Raw genomic sequence first — 21,526 nt, forward strand, 5'->3', positions numbered from 1 at the left:
TTCACTTAGAATAAATATAATGTAAATCATGTTTCCATTTTACAGAAATCAAAAACAGTAACAACTTGCAATGGCACAAAGATGCCCAAAATTTTTCTGCATTTATGAAGTACAGTTGTTTGCATATCAGACAGGGCTGAAATCCAGTAATTTATTCTGGAAACATGGCTACTGCCAGAGCAGTTAAAGGGAAGAAAGAGTGAGTTACGGTAGAACATGGGTTTGGTGGTAGGAATGAGAGAGAAGAAAGACTAATTGAGTTCCGTAATAAATTTCAGATGTTAATAGCGAATACTCAAGACTAGGAGGTATGCTCGGAAAAGGCAATGAGATAAGAGCGAGATTTCATTTAGATAACATCGTGGTCAGACAGAGCTCCCGAAATCAGATACCAGATTTAAAGCGTACCCAGGAGCAGATTTAGACTCAGATCACAATTTCATAATGATGAAGAGCAGGCTGAAGTTAAAGATACTAGTTAGGAAGAATAAATGCGCAAAGTAGTGGGATGCGGCAGTACTAGGACGTGACGATATGCTTGATGTTCTCTGAGGCCGTAGATGCGCGGGTAATGAATAGGCGTTTCAGTCGAAGCGCAGAGGGGAGAGAGGATGGATAGAAAGAGTACACTGAAGGCCTCTGCGAGAAGTAAGGCTGGTCTGATGAGATGGAAGAAAAACGGGAGTCCATATAGAAGAGATAGGAGATCCAGTATTAGAATCAGAATTTGAAAGAGCTCTGGAAGACTTACGATCAAATTTCTAAAATCATTGGGGTAAGTTGCAACGAAATGACTATTCACGTTGGGGTTTAGAATGTGTCGGTCTGGCGATATACCATCTGTCTTCCGGAAAAGTATCTTCCACAAAACTGCGAAGACGGCAAGACCTGACAAGTGCCAGAATTATCAAATGGTTCAAATGGCTCTGAGCACTATGCGACTTAACTTCTGAGGTCATCAGTCGCCTAGAACGTAGAACTAATTAAACCTAACTACCCTAAGGACATCACACACATCCATGCCCGAGGCAGGATTCTAACCTGCTACCGTAGCGGTTGCCAGGTTCCAGACTGTAGTGCCTAGAACCGCACGGCCACTCCGGCCGGCCCAGAATTATCACACAGTAAGGTTAACAGCTCGTGCACCTAAGTTGCTGACCAGGATAATAGCAAGAAGAAGGGGAAAAAATGTGAATCTCGTAGATGACATCTAGTTTGACTTTAGGAAAAGTAAAATGGCCCGAGAGAGGCAATTCTGGCGTTGCGATTGATAATGGAAGCAAGCCTAAAACAAATCAAGCCACGTTCATAGGATTTGTCGACAGGGAAAATGCTCTCGATAATGTAAAATGGTACAAGATGTTCGAAATTAGGGGTAAGCTACAAGAGAGAGTAATAGGAGCGGGAGACCAAGTGCTCGGATTAAAAAGGAAATAAGACAGGGATGTAGTCTTCCACGTCTACTCCATATTCTGCACTTCTAAGAAACAATGATGGGAATAAAAGAAAGATTCAAGATTGGAATTAAAATTGAAGGTGAAAGGATGTCAATGATAAGACACGGTGACGACATTGCTAGCCTGAGTGAAAGTGAAGAAGAATTACAGGGTGTGCTGAATGGAACGAACATCTAAGGAGTAGAGAATATGAACTGATAGTAAAGAAAAGTAATGAGAAGTTGCAGAAATGAAAAGAGCGAGAAGCTTAACATCAGGATTGATGGACACAAAGTAGGAGTTAAGGAATTCTTCTACCTAGGCAATAAAATAACCAATGGCGGACAGAGCAAGAAAGACATCAAAAGCAGACTAGCACTGGGAAAAAAGGCATTTCTGGCCAAGAGAAGTCTACTAGAATCAAACGTAGGCCTTAATTTCAGGAAGACATTTCTGAGAACGTATCTTTGAAGCACAGAATTGTAGGGTAGTGGAACATGGAGACGAAAAACCGGAACAGAAGAGAACACAGCATTTGAGATGTGGTGCTACAGACGAATGTTGTAAATTTGGTGGTGTGATAAGGAATGAGGAGGTCATGAGCAGAAACGGAGAGGAAGGGAATATATGGAAAACACTGACAAGGAAAAGGGACGGGATGATACAAGATATGTTAAGATATCAGGGAATAACTTCGATAGTAGTAGAGGGAGCTGTAGAGGGTAAAAGCTGTACAGACAGACGGAGATTGGAATACGTCCAGCAAATATACTGCAGCGCCATAGAATCTTGTATAGGCATGCATATTCAAATACAGAGATACGTAAGCAGGCAGAATACGGTGCTGCGGTCGGCAACGCCTGTGTAAGACAACAAGTGTCTGGCGTAGTTGTTAGATGGGTTATTCCTGCCGCAAAGGCAGGTTATCAAGATTTCAGTGGGTTTGTTATAGTCGACGCACGATCGGTGGGATACAGCCTCTCCGAAGTAGCAATGAAGTGGGGATTTTCCCGCACGACAATTTCACAAGTGTAGTATGAATATCAGGAATCCGGTGAAACATCAGATCTCTGACATCGCTGCGGGCGGAAAAATATCCTGCAAAAACGGGACCAACGACGACTGAAGAGAATCGTTCAACGTGACAGAAGTGCAATACTTCCGCAAATTGCTGCAGACTGCAAAACTTGGCCATCAGCAAGTGTCAGCATGAGAACCATTCGACGAAACGTCATCGATATGGGCTTTCGGAACCGATGGCACAAACCTGTACCATTGAACACGACAGAAAGCTTTACGCGTCGGCTGGGCCCGTCAATACCGACATAGGACTGTTGATGGTAGGAAACATGTTGCCTGGTCGGACGAGTCTGGTTTCAAGTTGTATCGAGCAGATGGACGTGTACGGGTATGGGGACAGGCTCATGAATCCAAGGACCCTGGATGTCAGCAGGGGACTATTGTAGCCGGTGGAGCCTCTGCAATGTTGTGGGACGTGTGCAGGTGGAGTGGTATGGAACGGCTGGTACGTCTCGATACGACTCTGACAGGAGAGACGTATGTAAACATGGTGTCTGATCACCTGCTTCCAGTCATGTCCATTGTGGATTCGGACGAACTAGAGCCATTCCAGCAAGACAATGCGACACCCCACGCGTCCAGAATTGCTACAGAGTGGCTCCAGGAACATTCTTTTGAGTTTAAAAACTTCCGCCGGCCACCAAACTCCCAAGATATGAACATTATTGAGGATATATGGTATGGCTTGCAATGTGCCGTTCAGAAGAGATCTCCACTCTCTCGTAATCTGACGGATGTATGGACAGCCGTGCAGTATTGACAGTGTCAGTTCCCTCCAGCACTACTTTAAACATTAGTCGAATCCATTCCACGTCGTGTTGCGTCACTTCTGTATGCTCGCTGGGACCCAACACGATATTAGGGAGGTGTACCACTTTCTTTGGCACTTCAGTGTAATTGAGGACGTAGATTGCAAGTGCTACTGTGAGATGAAGACGGTGGCACAAGACAGGAATTGATGGTGGATCGCATCAACCCAGTCAGAGAAAAAAAAGAGGGAGAGAGAACGAAGGTGTAACGTTCTCACCCAGATCCACAGCAGCAGGTTGATAAATATTTACAGTTATCCTTCGTATAGTGATGGATACACGAGTAGTGGATTCTATCGTATTTCAGTTACAGTAGCTACAAGTTCGGAATGCGTGGGCAGAGGAAAAGCAAAATTAGTTAGGAGACGAGGTGGTGGTACTGACCGGCGAAGTCGTGGCTCTTGGAGGGCGCCAGCAGGCAGCCGTACTCGTGCTGTGCGGAGAGCAGCTTGTAGGGCTCGTGGTACACGCTCGAGTTCTCGCTGTCGTCGCCGTTGCTGCCGCTGGCGCTGGCGCTGTCGTCGCCGCGGCCGCCGTACAGGCTGCAGACGGCGGCGTGGGGCGCGGGGGCGGCGGGGGCGGCGGCGGCCACCCTGGCGTGTCCGGCCACCCCCAGCACGCGCGCCAGCACCGGCGGCGTCGACAGCTGCAGGCCGCGCATCGAGACGCCGCCCCCGGCCGCCCCCCGGGGCAGCGCCGCCGCCGCCGCCGCCGCGCAGCCGCCGCCCGCCGGCGAGAAGCCGCCGCACGGCTTGGCCGCCAGCAGCGCCACCTTCTGGCGGCCGCGGCGCACCACCAGCACGGCGGCCCCCGCCAGCGCCAGCAGCAGCCCCGTCGCCAGCAGGCCGCCCACCAGCCCCACGTACGCCTGCTGCGCGCCCGCCGCGCTCGTCGCTGCAACGCGCCCGCAAACACCTGTGTCTGTTTCACTGTGCCTGCTAGCAGCAACGTAACTCTGTGGCTAAAAATACACGTTTTAAAAACACGTAACACAATGAAAGTGAGAATTTTTTGAAACCCCGTAATTTCTCCCATTGTGAGGCAGAAATGCGGCTCTATCGTGGTACAAAAGCGGGGCGTCCTGCGACATGACCCTGAAGCTCACCGACGCTTCAAACAACACAGTGTCGACACGTGTGGAAAAAAGTCGAGAGCTCAGTTCGGATGAGGTGCAGTATGCGTTTAAGGATGTCGCGCATTGGCTCCAAACCTCACCACAATTTTACTCAACGCCACCGTTGACGTGTCACACGATGGGAACATGTTACACCCGCCTCTTAGAACATCTCACCGCTTGTCCTGGCGTCTCTGTGGTGGATGGCAGAAGAGTGACGCCCAGTGTTGACATTGCCCGATTTTCTGCTCGGTGGCAAAGGAAAACATTTCAGACACATCACAACAGCTCATAATCTACTCGAGAAACTGGAGAACGCAGAGCTCGATGGTAGCACACTGCGTCTTGTCCTCGTCCACCGCGGCGCTCAAAGTCACAGCACCAAATTACGACGCCTGGAGATGGGCGTAAAAGAGGCCGAGGCAGGTCGTGTTGTAAACAAAAGAACCTTACAACTGTAGCGGTATTGTCAACCTCTGGTATAACGCTCGGTTGCGGATGTTTCTCCGACAGGATTGTTTGTGCTACAAGATAAGGCCACACAAAGTGGCGCAGAGGGGGCCAGTGGAACCACCACTTCCACTGCGATGTTCATTTTCACATGCAGTCAGTTCCACAAGAAGGTGTCCGCCATAGTTTTAAATGTAACGTCCACAGTGGTACTGGTAGTGGTCTCCAATTTGTACTCAATGCGATATTGCACACTGTGCCGGCCGCTGTGACCGAGCGGTTCTAGTCGCTACAGTCTGGAACCGCGCGACCGCTACTGTCTCAGGTTCTAAACCTGCCTCGGGCATGGATGTGTGTGATGTCTTTACGTTAGTTAGCTTTAAATAGTTCAAAGTTCTAGGGGACTGATGACCTCAGAAGGTAAGTCCCATAGTGCTCAGAGCCATTTCAACCATATTTTTTTTGGGGGGGGGGGGGGGGGGGCACAGTGTACACGTAAACAGCAAGAGAGTTGAATTTTTTGTTTTGTCAATTGCAGTTTTGGCTACTTGTTGTTATTTACACCCAATTTTAACGCTGGAAAAATGTATAATATTTATCAAAAATGCCTTCTGAGGTACGTTAAGAAGCTATTTGTTTCGAGCGAGGTAAACTGGCTGTTTCAAGGTAATAATGATCAGAACCATCGCAGCCGTCTCTACACAGCGTGAAAACAAGAGAATGGGGTGTCCACGATGAATTGGCCTGCAATATCTCCCGATGCTAATCCGAACAAAAATGTTTAGTTATATATCAACATGAAGCTTAAAGGAAAACCAGTATATACTTTGAAGCACCTGTCATATAACATGAGGACCATATGGAGATCGTCAAAGAGAGAATATGCATAAAATATCGTGAAAAGCATGCCAAAAAGGTGCAAGCTGTAATCGATAATGGCAGCGATTGGATTAACTATTACGTAATTGTGCAATTAGTAATAAGATGTATTTTCACGTAAATATGTATTTATAACAGTCTTTCATTTCATACTGACAAAGGCGTACACTTCCTTGTGGAACTGACTGTATTTCTTGGTCGGAAACGACAGGTTAAAGTGCGATGCGCAACAGAACAACGCTCTCGACAACCTTAGACATTGTTGACACGCCTGGACTTACCCTCCTCTAGCGACATCGCGGCTCTAAGATCACATTGAAAAATTTCTGGCTCATTGGGCGAGTGAAGTGCGACAGCAATTTTTTCTGTGGTATACGGAATGTAACTGCTAGGAAGCGTTCACTACTATAGATGAAGTCCGAGCATGACCCAAAGCAGTAAACGGAGTTTATTCTTTTTCAGCCCTCCTGTGGCAGAATCACGGGGATGTGTCACACCGACATGTGCATAAATGAAACGCCAAAGGATCCCTCGAAGGCTCCTCACAGACATCCCCCCCCCCCCCCCCCACCCTGTTTAGCAACATCCTTCGTGCCACCCACGCACCTTTGCTGAGTATTTTAAAAATGTTCCTGCACAACAGAGGCCTGAATGCACCGATGACTACGCGCCATTGGGATAGACAACGCTTTTGATACGCCTCAGATTTCACATGCGGCCAGCAGGCGGCAATACAGTGATAAAGCGACAATTATCTGAGGTTTTTTTCATCTATTATTACTCCTACACTACTTGCTAATGAAGATAAATTGATATTTGTCTCATTTAGGGTTAGAGAAGGTGGTGACTCCAGCTACCTCGGCCTAACGAACTTAGAAAAACCAACGAGTACAGCTTGGGGTTTGGAAAGGTCGAGGTTTAACCCTATATCCTGCGATGTATGGGAGTCTCATCCATTTTGATTCCGGTTCTAACTTATGCAGGCTACATCTATCTACGACGGCAAAGCACCCAACCTTCTGAACTGCCTGCTCACCATACACCCACTGAGTGGATCACCTTTAGAGTGTAAACAGTCAAGCATACGAGCCGCTTACACACTGTAGACTTTACTAGGCTAGTGTAGGAGTAGTTGATACGAAACGTGTACAAATGCAAAAAAGAAATAATATAAAATGTGATATTTAACCCTCCTTGTAGAACTAGTACTACTGGGGTCAAATGACCCCATAGACACATTGGGATTATATACGAAGGATATTCGGAAAGTAAGTTCCGATCGGTCAAGAAATGTAAACCACTGTGAAAATCTAATGAAGCTTGGCACACATGTGTTTGGCAGTGTCTCTAGTACCTCTGTCGGTTGCATCACTTCGCTCTTTTCAGTTCTGAGCGCATGGTGAGCACATAAAGATGCGTGTAAAATAGTGTCTCCCGCCAAATATGAGGTCCTGGTGAGACATTTCACCTGATGTTATGCAACCCACATTACAGCACTATCATACGGTTTCTACGTCGTGGCAATTCTCGGCTGCAATCTCCAGGGGCAATGAGAATGCTCCTGCAGCGTTTTCGATGGGAAGTGTTTGATCACCCGCACTACAGCCGGTAATTGGCTCCCTCTGTGTTTCGTCTCTGCTCACATTAAATACTGGCTATGAAGACTACATTTTCGCAGAGACAACGAGCTATAGATGAGCGTAGAGAATTGGCGGGAAGCACAGGCGGTTGCCTTCTATGACGAGGGTATTGGAAAGCTGGTATAACGATGCGACAGATGTCGTAGCTGGAGCGGCGACTATGTGAGAAGTAGCTGGAAGGTTTAGCCAACTGTCCCAAATAAAACGTTTCTGATTTTTAATGTAGTTTTCATTACACATCTGATCGGAACTTACTTTCTGGACAAGCCTCGTATCTTCCTTATTTTCAAAGCTGTCATTTCCAAATATACGAATTTCTCCCACTGTGTCAACTGTACTGAATGGTGTTTTCTTCAGTTCCATATTTACAACACATGAAAACTTATTGATGGTTTTTTTTTTGCGCTGAGTAGCACTGGAGTCAGTATGACCCAGTCTAAATTTATTTATGTTTCTTGAAAGTAACATTTATAAAAAAAATAGAATAATGACTGCTACATAGAACATCTGTTGTGTGTGTTTTTACGTTAGTTCATTAAAATACTGCCAGTATATCCTGAGCAAATTATTTTGGGTCTTTTTCATCACAGTGGTACTCAGTGAAACAAAAAATTCTTGGTAGTAGGAAGGTTAAGTAACGTGCAGAGTTAACTGCAGTCCACATCTCGGTGGACCGAATCTTCTACAAGGGGGAGGAGTGTTTGCTGTAGTAAATGAAGCTCTTGTGGATCTTGCTGGCGTTGTGTATTCGTCAGCAACTGATAGGAAATTTCTGACAGGTGCGAGTCGACCACGTTCGTCTTACAGACAGTGGAGTACCGCTACTGGGGAGTCGGTAATGGCAGCAGGCGAGGCGGCAGCATGGGCCGGCGAGGCTGCTCACCTTTCGTGACCTCCTTGCGGGCGTGCGACGTCTCGACAGCTGCAGTCTGCGAGTCCTGGCTCTCCGGCTCCTGCAGCGCGTTGTCCTGCTGGAAGAACATCTGCTCCAGCATCTGCTCCGACACGTTGCGCGGCACGGCCACTGCAGAAAAGGGGAAACAGTCTCACTCGTGTGGCACTGACTGCTGGAAACTGAGCGAGGTTTTGCTAGCAGAACTTTACATTCACTCTAATGTGCCATTAGATAAACGAGCAGAAATTATTAGACAATGGCTAACAGCGCCTGGTTGAAAGGAAGTTCGTGTATTACGAAACATTATATCATTATTTGTTGTAAGCTACTCATAGCAGTCACCTGTATCTTTTGTTGTTGTTGTTGTTGTTGTTGTTGTTGTTGTGACCCATCAACTAGTTCCCAACTCCTGACACAGTGATGACCGACATCCTCCTACACATTCATGGGCTCCGTGTTAACCCTTAAAGTTCTTCCATACACTGGGCCACACCTGATGGGAGGATGCTGAGTATGAGTATCAGACTTTCAACTTAGGCTGAGGGAAACATTCAACCTCTTGTGCCACAGTTTATCTGCATACTTGGTCTTTTGGAATTTGTATTCTTTTGATGTTTCGGTGTCCGTTGGCGGTTGCCACGTCGAGGCATTCGCCTTAAAACTGGGAGAAAACCGCCAAAAATGCTAACAGAGACTATCAGCTATTTTCTTTAACGCTTTATGATCTGTCACGACTTCTCAGTCATGCTTTAAAAAAGGAAGTATAAAATATTCTCTTTCGTTAGGAGTTTGTTAGGACTGTTGCGCTCCATTTATTCTTAGTTTTGTACACTGATAACATATCGTGGAACTTTTATGGATGTATTATCTGTGGCTCCAGAGATAAAACACCTATAAAAGTTCTCCGATATGTTAACAACGTTTGAATCTCAGCACTTATAGAGGTCACATTATTTGATTGCATGTAGCTGGATGGGGTGATCCTGTGCTTGGGTTTGGTTGTTTACTGTGGTAATCTGGACCTTAGATATTTTCTTCAGTTTCGTGGTAAATCTGTTTATGATAATAACTGTGTAGAAGCACAAAACATTGAAAACTTTCTGTATTCGTATGTCCCATGAGGTCTATAGCTTCATGTTTTACATGACAGGCCATGGCAAGAAAACTGGAAGGTAAGAAGATAATGAAGTTAGATAATGAAGCTACTGTAGAAATTTTTCCACATCTGACGCTGATACACCAGCTCGAGAAAGTAGCGATTCTGAGACGAAAAGCGTTCTTGAAAAATTTGAGCTCATCAGTTTTGCAGGCCAAAGAAACAAAAAATGACACCATGACATATGTCATCATCAACAGAATATTTCCACGTATTTCTAGCTGAAGAAGGCAATGGTAACAAGAAATATCTCCCAATTATTTTTAGAAGAATGAAGGGAGCTTCAATATCAAATGAAGTCTGAATCGAAAACATTGGCCCATGGTCAGATTTCACTGCTATTCGAGGAAAATGGGAAAACTACGCTATTTACGATGTAGAATCAAGAACTCATTCAAAGTGTTCCCAATGTAAAATGTTATTACGTGTCAACGGGAGAACAAACTGATTTTATCAAAACCAGAGCTCTTGAAGTAATGTTTGTCGACGACTGGACCATTACGACCTGACACAGTTCTGAAATCACTTTTGGAAAAAAAATGAAATAAAAGATCAAAGATATAAATTCCTTCAGTTTTCTCTGTAGTAAGCCAGTTTCCAAATTACCACAATGAAAAAAAAATTGATAATTGTCAACGCCGAATAACAAAAATTCAGGCCATAAGAGGTTAAATCGTTCTCTAAAGTCATTGTGCATATACGGGGTGTTCGGAAATTCGCGTTACAAATTGCTAGTACTTGTAGAGTGTAGCGAAAAAATGGTTCAAATGGCTCTGAGCACTATGGGACTCAACTGCTGTGGTCATCAGTCCCCTAGAACTTAGAACTACTTAAACCTAACTAACCTAAGGACATCACACACATCCATGCCCGAGGCAGGATTCGAACCTGCGACCGTAGCGATCGCGCAGCTCCAGACTGTAGCGCCTAGAACCACTCGGCCACTCCGGCCGGCCTTTCTCACATTTGCTCGCAGGCGTTGCAACACGTCCCAGAAGCACCATCGATTAACAATCTGTCCCTGTAGCATGAATTCTTCATGAACTAATCGTTCAAAGTCAAAGAAAACTATCAGCATGGCTTTCACATTTCAGCTGATCTGACCTAACGAGCTTTTCTTGACTTGGAGATTTTTGGAGTGTGGAGATTGTGCCTTGGGCTCAACACCATAACCGTAGACCCACGTCTCATCACCAGTTACCATTCTCTTAAGGAACATCTAGTTCTCATTTGCACCATCCAAAAGCTCTTCAGAGATTGCGAGGCGAAGGTCCCTCTGGTATTGATTCATGCGCCGTGGGACGAACTTGGCAGCAACACAATGCATTGCATGATGCTGCATCAGGATTTCATGACATGGTACAATTGAAATGTTACATTCTTCTTCAGTCTCTGGGATAGTCACTCTTCGAGTGGCAGGCACAGTTTCGTTGACCTTCCTGACATGAGCGTCATAGGTGCACGGCCAAGGGTGTCCTGAGTAAGTGTCATCTTGAACTTCCGTCCGGCCATTTTTAAACCGAGTGAACCATTCGTAACACCGAGTGCGGCTTAAGCACTCAGCACCGTAGGCTTTCTGCATCATTTGGCGTGTCTCTGTAAAGGTTTTCTTGAGTTTCGTGCAAAATTTAATGGGGACTCTGCAATCTCCGAATTCGCAGACTGTGCGACACGAAGTTCTACTCAATACAGCACTGAACACTGAAACTTCCGGCAGATACACATTAAACATAAGTGTGTTCAGGGTTGTCAACCGAATTTCGCTCCAACGAAATTACGTGTGTTCCGTAATTTTTTGAACAGACCCAGTATTCTTTGAAAACTGTCTTGATCAGCTAGGTAGACAGCTCACACGCAGTGGAAATATTTCAGACCTTGTGCAGTAACCGTAGACACGACCGTGTCAGCACAGAGAAAAGGATTTGTGACCATGTCATAACTGTAACGGGGGCTACTGAAGTTAGTAAGTCCAGCAGGAAGGCTAGGAGAGTTTCTATGTTGCAAAGTGTAGAAGGGCAGTTGTTAACATCTTACTTAGCCAATGAATGATCATCAATAATTCCAATGTGATAGACGCAGAGGAATTATCGGCAAAGTTGTATCTGTAAATCTCGCTTTAGATATGTGTGTGCCGAGCAAGTGAGTTACGGTCGTTTAATATGAAGACGTTCTGAGAAGTAATGCATCCGAATTTTTTGTGTTAAATCTCTTAGAGCTTTTTAAATAGAACAACCGATATTAACATCCTACATCTTTATTCTTCTGGTCTACTATTTATTTCTCAACATAGTCACCGTCGCGACGAACAGATTTCTCCCAACGAGAGACCATTTTGTTGCTCCAGTCACTGTTGAATGTCTGACTTTGTTGACGGAGACACAACCTCTGTTCTGTTGGCATCACTTCATCGCTATCAAAGTGAAGTCCTCGAAGGTGTATTTTAAGTTTCGCCACTGATGCTCTATTGTTTCTTTTCTTCTTTCTTTCTTTTGCTACTGCCTTTATCCCGCACTGTGCGCAGGGTCGACAGGGTTAAGTACGGATTTGGCATGGTTAAGTTAAGGGGTGGCCGATGCCCTTCCTGCCGCCACCCCATACCCCCTGCGACGGACTTAGTGTAACCCAGCTGTCTGTGTCTCGTGTAAATCGTCAAATAGCGTCAATGTGTTTCAAATGTCTGCGAGTCGTGTAACTGAGGCGGGACGTGGGGACCAGCCCGGTATTCACCTAGAAGCATGTTGAAAACCGCCTGAAAACCACAATCCAGGCTGGCCCGCACACCGGGCGTCGTCGTTAATCCGCTGGGGGGATTCGATCCGGGTCCGGCGCGCCTACCCGAGTCCAGGAAGCAGCGAGTTAGCGCTCTCGGCTACTCTGGCGGGTTAATGCTCTGTTGTTTGCGGGGTCAAAATGGTGACCCAGCTTCCGTCACTGGTCACAGTTTCGTTAAGCAACCCATCACCCTTAAGCTTAAAACGAAAGTGAAACCGTTGACAAGTGCTTAATTTCCTCTGTTTCACGACAGAAGTGAGCATTCTAGGTGCCCACCCTGCACGCAGTTTTCTGCATCTCATTCCCTAATGATGGCCTGTATACGCTCGCGTGACATGTCTGTGTTATCCGGCGTTTTTCTCTGATGAGTCTCATCGGTTGCCGCGCGCGGTCGCCCACGCCCAGATCTGTCACACACGCTGAGGTTAGAGCCTCCGTCATACCTTCATTACGAGCACGAACAGCACAAAGTGGATCACTACTGGTGTCGATACAATCGTCACCGTATGCAGTATTCATTCTTCTACGTATCTCAGCTGGAAGCACGTATTTTGCGGTTAGAAACTCGATTACAGCGCGCTCTTTCTCGCGCACCGCCATGTTACACGCAACGGCAGGGCGTTGCAATTTGCGTCAGCGAAGTGCGAAAGTCGATCGAGTAATACGCATGGTGTGTAATACCTCTACTAATAGTAAGAACAGACTAAAAAGTTCGGATGCATTAGTTTTTAAGTTCGCCCTCATAATAACTCGCAAAAAAAAAGAAACGCGAAACTGTCGTGAAGCAAAAGCTAGTGAAAATTCGTACATCTCTAAAAAGACCGATGCTCGAAGCATACAACTTCCGCCGTAATACGTTAGCGAAAAATCGTGCAGAGATCCGGAGAAAATTCTAGTCCTAATTAAAATGACTTGCCAACGGCCTTGCCGCAGTGGTAACACCGGTTCCCGCCAGATGACCCAAATTAAGCGCTGCCGGGCAGGGCTGGCAGTTGGATGGGTGACCATCCGGGCTGCCGAGCGCTGTTGGCAAGCGGGGTTCACTCAGCCCTTGTGAGGCAAACCGCGGAGCTACCTGGTTGGGAAGTAGCGGCTCCGGTCTCGTAAACTGACACACGGCCGGGAGAGCGGTGTGCTCACCACATGCCCCTCCATATCCGCATCCAGTGCGACCAGTCGGTGGCACTGGGCCTTCATGACCTGTTGCGGCGGAGTTTAGTTTAGTTTTAAGTAAAATCACTAAAGTGATTGCTACTCTCTCTATCCAGTCACTCGTTGACCAGTCTCGTGTGGCTACAGAAGACGACAAAATAAAGCTGATTTTTTAAATTTCGCGTTTGTAACACCATTCACGCTGGAGGATGGTACGGACGTAAACCGTTACGTCGTCGCACAGTCTCCTGTAACGAGCAAATAGTAGTAGGAATCTTTGGTGCTGAGAACCAACTGAAACAGTTGAAAATAAATATGTTGCCGGCTCGGGATGGAATCTCAGTTCGGTTCTACAGAGAGATCTCTCAGGCGTTGGCTGCTTACTTAGCTTCGATTTATCTCTAATCTTTCACCCAGCACGAAAAACCATAAACGACTGGAAAAAATCCGCAGGTCGCTAATGTAGAAGAGAAGTGTGAAAAAATGGACCCGTAAAAATACAGACCGATAATAAACGAATAACATTTGTTTGCTGCGGAATTCTTGAGCATATTGTAAGTTCAAAAATGGTTCATATGGCTCTAAGCACTATGGGACCTAACATCTGTGGTCATCAGTCCCCTAGAACTTAGAACTGCTTAAACCTAACTAACCTAAGGACATGACACACATCCATGCCCGAGGCAGGATTCGAACCTGCGACAGTAGCAGCAGGGCGATTCCGGACTGAAGCGCCTAGAACCGCTAGGCCACGTTCAGGTACGAAATTCGGTTCCAGCTGAAACGCCGCGCCTTAAAAAAGATACGTTATTAGTGACTGGGAAATAACCGGTAAGTGGGATATATGGTAGCAGAGAGCCTCTCGCACGGAGGGTGGGTACGTATCCATCGTCAAGTCGCCTCCGCAAAGTCGAAGACGACGACCGACGCTCTACACACGGCCACATCAGCATAGATTTGATTATCGGGTGCCATGAATGCGTTGGTATGAGGGCTGTGCGAGGGACAATCCACCATCATATGCAGTACCTTCCCATGACCTCAGTTTATTGCCAGAAATAGTCATACCGCTTTAGTTATCGACTGCCAGAAACAAAATAATCAATTCTTTCGTTTCCAGAATGAGATTTTCACTCTGCAGCGGAGTGTGCGCTGATATGAAACTTCCTGGCAGATTAAAACTGTATGCCCGACCGAGACTCGAACTCGGGACCTTTGCCTTTCGCAGGCAAGTGCTCTACCAACTGAGCTACCGAAGCACGACTCACGACCGGTACTCACAGCTTTACTTCTGCCAGTACCTCGTCTCCTACCTTCCAAACTTTACAGAAGCTCTCCTGCGAACCTTGCAGAACTAGCACTCCTGAAAGAAAGGATATTGCGGAGACATGGCTTAGCCACAGCCTGCAGAGTGAAAATCTCATTCTGGAAACATCCCCCAGGCTGTGGCTAAGCCATGTCTCCGCAATATCCTTTCTTTCAGGAGTGCTAGTTCTGCAAGGTTCGCAGGAGAGCTTCTGTGAAGTTTGGAAGGTAGGAGACAAGGTACTGGCAGAAGTAAAGCTGTGAGTACCGGTCGTGAGTCGTGCTTCGGTAGCTCAGTTGGTAGAGCACTTGCCCACGAAAGGCAAAGCTCCCGAGTTCGAGTCTCGGTCGGGCACACAGTTTTAATCTGCCAGGAAGTTTCAATTCTTTCGTGTTTGCAGGCACATGTCTGCCTTCATGGTACACTGCGAAATCCTGGCGCCGTAGCATCGCAGTACGCCGCAGGAGTAGCCAGGCAGCGGTCAAGTGAAGTGTACAGAGCAGTGAATCTACCATTTTACGTGTGTGGTGTTTTCACACAACTTCCTTTTGTCCATCCTCCGCTATTAATCATATTTCAGTTAAAATGAGAGAAGATATAGGAAAAAACTATTTTGCTTACTGCAGTCATGGACTGTGCGGCTGGTCCCGGCGGAGGTTCGAGTCCTACCTCGGGCATGGGTGTGTGTGTGTTTGTCGTTAGGATAATTTAGGTTACGTAGTGTGTAAGGTTAGGGACTGATGACCTTAGCAGTTAAGTCCCAATACATTTCACACACATTTAAACATTTTTTATTTTTCTTACGTGATAAATCCTTTCAGTTTAAAGACGCGATCCTTAGATTTCCTAACCCTGTACATGACTTGTTTACCGTCGTAAGCTTAGCGTAATTTCTTTCATCTAAGCCCGACTGCGTTGACAGATTTATTTCTCATCGCTGCGGATCTGACGGAGCCAAATAGTATTTCTACGGGAACTAATTCATTTCTAGAGCACGTTATATTTTAAGATAAAGGTGATGTTAATGCTTCCTTTGGCTTCGCTGCATTATTTGCACTCCTGCATTACCCCACCTCGCGTGCGATTTACATACAAATAATTTGTGTTTCGGAAGGGCGAGATTTACTGTAGGCGAGAACACGCGACATACTTCCTCTGCAGACAGAGCGAGGGTGGCGGTTAAAGGATTACAAGATTGGCGCGCTGTCTGCGGCTGAGGTGAACGACTGGTGTTGGGTTGTAATTAGGTCGGGGCGGTGCTGGATCCGCAGATTTAGTGCGCGTCGCGCCTGCATAATTCCGCCGGCGGCTCATAAGGCGCTCCGGCAGATGGCGGGAGTTATAAGCAGGGACGATGCATTACTGGCAGGTTGGGGCGGCTCTTCTGCAGGGAGGCGGCCCTTCTGCAGGGCAGGAGCTGGCGGCCCTGCTGGGGGCAACACGCCGCGGGCTGAGGAGCGGACGTGTCCTCAGTCTGGCCCTAGTACCGGCCGCCTCAGACACTGTGTGGTGTCTGCAGACAGTAGGCTACTTTCCTATGTCAAAAACATGGTTCGGACTGATGTTATGCGGAATGATTATAACATTAAAAGTCGCATTTACGGTCAACATCATCACAAAATACCTGTTATTTTCATGTAATCAAACCTTAAAAGATCATTAAATAATATTTGGTAACGCAATCGAAAGCGCCCTGTTATTGGCTGAAGCTCCAGTGACGTTATAGACTAGGAGTAAGACGAACGTATACGTGTGCTACATGAGTGTTAGCCGAGGTTACTGAGTTTTTAAGTACTCTTTCTGGAAATACACTACTGGCCATTAATATTGCTACACCACGAAGATGACGTGCTACAGACGCGAAATTTAATCGACAGGAAGAAGATGCTGTGACATGCAAATGATTAGCTTTTCAGAGCATTCACACAAGGTTAGCACCGCTGGCGACACCTACAACGTGCTGACATGAGGAAAGTTTCCAACCCATTTCTCAGACACAAACAACAGTTGACTGCCGTTGCCTGGTGAAGCGTTGTTGTGATGCCTCGTGTAAGGAGGAGAAATGCGTACCATCACGTTTCCGACTTTGATACAGGTCGGATTGTAGCCTATCGTGATTGCGGTTTATCGTACTGCGACATTGCTGCTCGCGTTGGTCGAGATCCCATGACAGTTAGCAGAATATGGAATCGGTGGGTTCAGGAGGGTAATACGGAACGCCGTGCTGGATCCCAACGGCCTCGTATCTCTAGCAGTCGAGATGACAGGCATCTCATCCGCATGGCTGTAACGGATCGTGCAGCCACGTCTCGATCCCTGAGCCAACAGATGGGGACGTTTGGAAGACAACAACCATCTGCACGAACAGTTCGACGATGTTTGCAGCAGCATGGACTATCAGCTCGGAGACCATGGCTGCGGTTACCCCTGACGCTGCATCACAGACGGGAGCGCCTGCGATGGTGTACTCAACGACGAACCTGGGTGCACGAACGGCAAAACGTCATTTTTTCGGATGAATCCAGGTTCTGTTTACAGCATCATGATGGTCGCATCCGTGTTTGGCGACATCGCGGTGAACGCACATTGTAAGCGTGTATTCGTCATCGCCAGCGTGATGGTATGGGGTGCCATTGGTTACACGTCTCGGTCACCTCTTGTTCGCATTAACGGCACTTTGAACAGTGAACGTTACACTTCAGGTGTGTTACGACCCGTGGCTCTACCCTTCATTCGATTCTTGCGAAACCCTACATTTCAGCAGGATAATGCACGACCGCATGTTGCAGGTCCTGTACGGGGCTTTCTGGATACAGAGAATATTCGACTACTGCCCTGGCCAGCACATTCTCCTGATCTCTCATCAACTGAAAATAGCTGGTCAATGGTTGCAGAGCAACTGCCTCGTCACAATACGCCAGTCACTACTCTTGATGAACTGTGGTATCGTGTTGCATGGGCAGCTGTACCTGTACACGCCATCCAAGCTCTGTTTGACTCAATGCCCAGGCGTATCAAGGCCGTTATTACGGCCAGAGGTGGTTGTTCTGGGTACTGATTCCTCAGGATCTATGCACCCAAACTGCGTGAAAATGTAATCACATGTCAGTTCTAGTACAATATATTTGTGCAATGAATACCCGTTTATCATCTGCATTTCTTCTTGGTGTAGCACTTTTAATGGCCAGTAGTGTAGTTTAGTTACTTCGTGCCGAAAACCGCTTTTACAACTTTTAAGTAACAAGAGAAAGAAATTTGTGATCTCTGATAGTGGAAATCTTACGAAAATTTATATATTTATGCCGCACTCAGAGAGGCAATATGTTCAAGGAGGGATATTCTTTTCCCTGCTCCCTGCAACATCAATAAACCCGCTCAAAACTAAGGAATAGTGAAACTTTCGCAAAAGGGTCGGTAACTTATATCTAGGCTGTCGACTATCAGTCATGAGCCACGACCCGACGGACAATACAATTATTCTTGGCAAATCTTAGTGCGGATTTCCTCTCTACAAGATACTCAGCAGAGATATGGCAAGAAGTAAGTGGTCTCTGCCGCAACGGATAACGCAGAAGACTGGACATAAGAAGAGCACAGATTCGAATCCTAGAAGAGTCATAAAGTTTTACACGAAATATGAAAATGGCATTAGCAAGAACTCGTTCCATGGTCGACTGTGTTGTATATAGCTTCAAAATGATCTTAGTCTGAGGAATGGACAATTGAGGATAAATGCATCTACTTTTCTTACAAAGAATTACCTTTTTCTGGAAAGAATTTCTGGTAGTGAATACATCATCATGCTGCCACCGCACAGCTAGGTAAAGGACGATCAGGTTTCGTAATCGGAGCGATGTAAAGCACATAGAGCATGAAGTTAAACGTAAGAGCTCTGCTGTTTGTGAGTGTAAGGTGACGTCAGAGTCTGAAGCAGACTCAACGTCATCTCAAGTAAGATGATGAAACTTCAGAACCTCACACTATAACTATCCTAGCTGGACAGTAAGAAAATAAACAAATGTTTCTAATAAAATAAAAAGTTGTGTGGTTACGTTAACTAGAAAATATATTTTTGAACGTGACGTGTGTGAACGGCTATTGCAAATGTAGGCGCATGTAAACGCCAAGGAAAAAAACAACAATACTCTGTTTCTAATCGGTGTGGTGAATTTATGTAGCTGTGATTTGGTTTTCGCATGAAAACACTGTCGTTTTGTTTTTAAATAAGTTAAAATATTGTTGCAGGTTAGATACGAACCAGCGACCTATGGATATCATATTTAAACATTCGGAAGACCACCACTCTATCAGCCGGACTACCAAGGACGTGCAAGAAGTGGGTATAACGACAATATTTGGTAAAACCTTAATTTCCTCGACTTTGTAACACTCAGAAAGCGTATCTCGGAGGTAAATTAATGTTATCTTCAGATTGCAAGACATTTTCAATTAAGTAATAGGAACATGAGCTTTGACGTGGTGGCTTTTTGCCGATACAGTCCAACCAATTTTTACACACCTTCTCATTCCCTAAAACACTCAAAAACAATGTTTGTGGATGTATTTGTGGCACTACACATTTCTAATCCATTTTATGAAACGTAAATTCCGAAACAGGAAGTCACTGTGAATTAGCTCTTTGGCAGTAGGAGCAGCGAGCTAGACAGTGACGTCACAGGCATCGCAAGGAGCGACTTGGCGCGCTTTCAAATTATTGAATTCCATTAGCGTTTTTATAAAAGAATACTGAAATTCAAGATGGGAAAAAACGTGTTATGAGCATAAAATGACATAATTAACCACTTAAGACGATTTTCAGAAAACAAATACCATATAAAGAATGAAGTACATAATTAGCGTTTTTATAAAAGAATACTAAAATTCAAGAGGGGAAAAAAACGTGTTATGAGCATAAAATGACATAATTAACCACTTAAGACGATTTTCAGAAAACAAATACCATATAAAGAATGAAGTACATAAAGGTTGGCAGCTTTCATAAGAAACATCTGCAGAAAGGTACTTGCCAGAGAATTTGGGCTCGTGGTTTAGTAGAAAAAGCTATCGTACGATCAGCGGACAAAACATTTGTCAACCCTTGTAACAGCACAGTCGTCGCTTTGGAGATCTGCAAATGGCGTAAAAACTGGCAGAAGAGGCGTGGAGTGTTTTGTGCCAGTCGGTTGCATGACAGCAGGACGGCAGGTCGGCATGGGAGCGTGCCAGCAAGTACCTACCGTGTTTGGAGGTGCCGGGGGCCACACTGTGAATGAAGTAACCCGAGCTGTTGGCGTGTCAAAACGCCAACCGTCCAACCTGTCTTCGAAGGACGGTCTACCGCTGGAAGCCACGTATCACGCAGTGACAGTCTGTTTCAAACCCGACAGGGATAGCTGCTGTCAGTGAACGGAGGTCCATCTCAACCAGTTGCCGAGTGCACGTTGCAAAGCGAACTGCGAGTGACTGACGATCGGAGTCGGGTGAATCGCAAAAGGCCGTTGCATACAGCGAGACACGAAGCTGCACGTCTGCAGGGGAGCGAACAACACAGAGTGGCCGTCAGCTTGCTGGAGACGTGCGGTATGGTTGGGGAAACGGCGATTTCGCCTCTTTTCAAATGACGCTAGGCGTCGGGCGAACCGACGCTTAAATCGCAGTGTGCAGAGCGTGCAGTCCAGGCACGAGGTGTTACTGTTATGTTTTGGGTGTGATTTTCCTAGCATGACCAGCACTCAACTCATTCAGATTACCTTGAATATGGACCTGGATGTTTATTTCACCATTCTCGGTGGACAACGTCTCCCCTTTCTTCTATATTCTGATGACAAGCATCTTGGCCTAGTGGCCTAGTCGAAAAGTGCGTGCCTGCCTGCCGAGGCGTCGCGGGATCGAATCCTGGTCGTACTACGGAAATGTTTGGTTTGCCTTTAACCTAGCCTTCACCACTCGACGGCGTGAGAAGTCACCACGAATGAGACGTAGTTCGGGTTCCGCCTCAAACCGTAGGCCCCTTTCCCTGTTTGGATAACTCTGTTATTACGATATTGCGATGCCTGAGTTATTCCGAATTACGATGCTAAGCTCATTAGGACATGCATGCCGGAACAGTGCCTGAGGCGACTACAGCCGTTATCAAACACATTAAATGTATTCGCAGTTGCAATGTAATTCGGAATAACACAGGTGCAGTAATATCGTATCTATCCGCCGACACCGCGCAACCGACTTTCGAGTTAAATGTGTCGCCTGTTCATAGTGTTCATAGTGGATGTACTCGTTGCAGACGCACGGTTGACGACATAAGGAAGTTTGGCCGTGAGTCGTGCAAGCGTAGCCAAATGGTAAGGTGACCGCTCGAGATAAGCGGCATGTCCGGGTTCGAGTTCCGGTCCGACACATTTACACTGTCGTTATTCCATTCTACAGCTGCTGCTTGTCCATACTCGCAGTTGCGAATACGCGGCAAGTACTTCATAACGGCTGTAGTCGCCGCATAGCTTGCTTCTAACCAGACAATCGTCATCACAGCGTATCATCATCAAAAGACGCGACTCTTGTAAGGCAGCATAGATCCCATCTATGAGATAAGTACCTACATGTCCACTTGACAAGAAAAGAGTTTCTGAATAAGAGAAATTTGTTAACATCGAGTATAGATTTAAGTGTCAGGAGGTCTTTTCTGGAAAATATTTGTGTGGAGTGTAGCCATGTATGGAAGTTAAACATGGACAATACATAGTTTAGACAAGAAGAGAATAGAAGCTTTCGAAATGTCGTGATACAGAAGAATGCTGAAGATTAGATGGATAGATCACGTAATTAATGAGGAGGTACTGA

At 46.1% G+C, this 21,526-nt stretch overlaps 1 protein-coding gene and 1 non-coding gene across 2 annotated transcripts in view; both read right to left on the reverse strand.

Annotated features, from left to right (window-relative positions):
* The window catches only part of LOC124795537, a 318,628-nt gene that overhangs the window by 70,651 nt on the left and 226,451 nt on the right, over window positions 1-21,526 (reverse strand). Inside the window, exons 9-10 of the mRNA XM_047259608.1 lie at window positions 8,292-8,432; window positions 3,706-4,219 (exon numbers count right to left, since the gene is read on the reverse strand). Coding sequence (XP_047115564.1) covers window positions 3,706-4,219; window positions 8,292-8,432 — 655 coding nt within the window. The remainder of the gene's footprint in view (window positions 1-3,705; window positions 4,220-8,291; window positions 8,433-21,526) is intronic.
* Trnas-cga lies at window positions 14,569-14,643 on the reverse strand. The gene has a single exon. It is a non-coding gene; the product is annotated as a tRNA-Ser (tRNA).

Source organism: Schistocerca piceifrons, chromosome 4 (assembly GCF_021461385.2).
Source record: "Schistocerca piceifrons isolate TAMUIC-IGC-003096 chromosome 4, iqSchPice1.1, whole genome shotgun sequence".
Taxonomy (NCBI): Eukaryota; Metazoa; Arthropoda; class Insecta; order Orthoptera; family Acrididae; genus Schistocerca; species Schistocerca piceifrons.